This window comes from Penaeus japonicus, unplaced genomic scaffold (genome assembly GCF_977035675.1).
Source record: "Penaeus japonicus unplaced genomic scaffold, GWHDUDI00000001_assembly GWHDUDI00000041, whole genome shotgun sequence".
Taxonomy (NCBI): domain Eukaryota; kingdom Metazoa; phylum Arthropoda; class Malacostraca; order Decapoda; family Penaeidae; genus Penaeus; species Penaeus japonicus.
In genome coordinates, this window is record NW_028234443.1 from 13,344,064 (window position 1) to 13,346,563 (window position 2,500).

Genomic DNA, 2,500 nt, shown 5'->3' on the forward strand with positions numbered 1-2,500 from the left:
GAATGCTCCAGAGTCAAGATTTTTCCAAACACATTTTAAATAAAAATAAAAACTGGAAGGAATGTAACACAACCTGAGCAAAAAAAATCACTGCAACCATGCAAGAAAAAAAAAGAAAAGAAAATATTGATTTGCCACAATCTAATTTCCACAGAGATCAACTATGGGTCTATAGGATACTGCCAATTCACAATAAACAGGTAGAACTCACAGCAATATAACAAAAAACAACAGCAAAAACAAATAAAAGTACTCTCACCACTGCCCTTCCCTTGGCCATTCTCTTGTGCAAAAAAAGTATCAACTACAAATGCCAATAACTCCTTGCAAGCACTTCCGTCATGAGTGCAGGGTGAGTGCCTAGCAGCCGTACTCATGACGCGCCGTATCTAGCCCTACTCGACATGATAGAGGAGTTGTGACATCATTAAAAATTAAGCAATATCAATCGACATGACATTACATTCCTTTGACATTCCATGCCTATTCTTTCCTATTTCTTTCTGGTAGTTCGCGATGGGATTTACGGTTAATTGATCGTACGGCTTATAGAGCCGTGTGGGAGGTAAAAGCGAGGAGTATCATTTTCGCGTCGACCTGAGAACAGGCATAGTAATTAAATGGAATGTCACGAGAGGCGAGCTGGGAGTGGTAGAAGCTTCTCCATATCCCGTGACCTGAATAAACAACACGATTCCTAAGCCATTTATGAATGTAACTGCGCTAACCTGATGGCGGATCTTTTCCTCTGGCTCTTGGATGTTGGTTACTGCTGTATTTCCTTTGCTACATGATGAATAACCCTGCTGATTTAGTATTTTTTCCTGCGGGACCTGGTCTGAGAGCTCCGTGTGCGCCACCATGTTTAGGTATCCACGGCGAGGAGGGTCCGTGAGACGCCCGAAACTCTTATGATTGGCTTATCCAAACGACCCGCTTCTTTTCGACCAATCAGCGGCCAGCGTGAGTTGCTGGCTATGTTTTACAATGACGTGTTTTTTTAGTGTGTTTAGGAGCTTAAAATTCATGTTAGTTTTATAAGTGCGATTAAGGACATTAATTATAATCAATTAGAAGACTTGTGTATTTCAGAAATGGACGAGGGTACGGTTAAATAGCGACCAAAGATCGGCGGATGCGGCCCGTCATGGCGCCGAGTGCAAGGGGGCGGTCGTGTCGTGGAACAAGACAGCGTGTGTCGAGTGCGTGAAGGGACACCTCACACTCGCGCTCGGGACTACCGCTAGTTTCGTGTTCTGTGTTGAACCGTAGCCTGTAACGTGTCTGAGAAAGGCAGCAAGATGTCTGATTTTGATCACTTCTCTAACATGTCGAGTAACAGTGCAGTGGACTCCACCCAGAAGCCAGAGGCGCCTTCGCCTGGATCGAATCGGGACTCCCTCAATCTCGATGACTTCGAGAAGGTCGAGGCCGATCAGCTTCCTCCTGTGACTCAGGGCTTCCAAGCAGTCTCTGGCCTCATGGACGACATTGTATCCCAGGTAACTAGCTCAGCGCCAGACAGCTCGAGCTTCACCGGCGGGATCACGTCAGACTCCAGCCCGGCATTCGACACAGGCTCGTTGTCCTCGGGCCCGCCACCCTTCGCCAGCGACCCCTTCAAAATGGAAACGACAACCAGTGACTCCTTCGCCAAAGAAACAGCGCCCAGTGATTCCTTTGCATCCTTCTCTCTCTCTGCCGACCCGTTCTCGGGAAAGACCGAGTCGTCCGCTGAGGTGCTGTCAGCTGATGCGGCCACCACCCAGGCTGACACAGGCCTGTCATCGGCTCCGCCACCTGCTGTCACCTCTATATTGGACGACTTCCCCCCGCCCTCGCAGACGCAGGCGGAGACCAAGCCCATCTCCCCTGCTTTCGGTGGTGCTGACGACATCCTGGCGGCGGAGGCCACTAAGTTCATGGGCTCGGAGGACAAGACGGCCAAGGAGCCCCAGAGCGAGTCTCTGTCCTCCTTCGACCCCTTCGGCGCCAAGCCTCCTGTGGTAGAGTCGGTGGCCGAGCCTCTCGTGGCCCCCGAAAGCTTCGCTCCTGCGCCCCAGCGTGAAGCGAGCCCCGACCTCCTGGCCAAGTCGGAGGCGCCCCTGGACCCCCTGGCCAAGGCCGAGCCCGCGACAGACCTCTTCGGGCAGAAGCAGCCCAGCCCAGACCCCTTCGCCATCACTAAGGAGCCCAGCCCAGACCCCTTCGCCATCACTAAGGACCGCAGCCCAGACCCCTTCGCCTTCACCAAGGAGCCCAGCCCAGACCCCTTCGCCCAGAGGGATCCTAGTCCAGTCCCTAGGGAGCCAACGCCTCCCCTCAAGCCAAGGGAGCCCACCCCACCACGTGAACCTACTCCTCCACCCAAGGTGCCCACCCCAACGCCAAGGGAACCCACTCCTCCACCTAGGGAGCCCACTCCACCACCCAAGGTGCCTACCCCCACGCCCAGGGAACCCACCCCTCCTCCAAGGGAGCCCACCCCACCACCTAGGGA

At 53.2% G+C, this 2,500-nt stretch overlaps 1 protein-coding gene across 5 annotated transcripts in view; it reads right to left on the bottom strand.

Moving 5' to 3' along the window:
• The window catches only part of lace (serine palmitoyltransferase long chain base subunit), a 43,689-nt gene extending 42,785 nt beyond the window's left edge, over positions 1-904 (bottom strand). For 2 of the 5 annotated variants that reach the window (XM_086534600.1, XM_086534598.1), the window contains exon 1: positions 729-902. In XM_086534600.1, coding sequence (XP_086390726.1) covers positions 729-863 — 135 coding nt within the window. In that variant the 5' untranslated portion in view covers positions 864-902. Of the gene's footprint in view, positions 1-259; positions 411-728 lie in introns of those variants that run through there. The other 3 variants (XM_086534601.1, XM_086534599.1, XM_043015475.2) reach the window with 2 other exon arrangements.
• Positions 905-2,500: the final 1,596 nt, after the last annotated feature.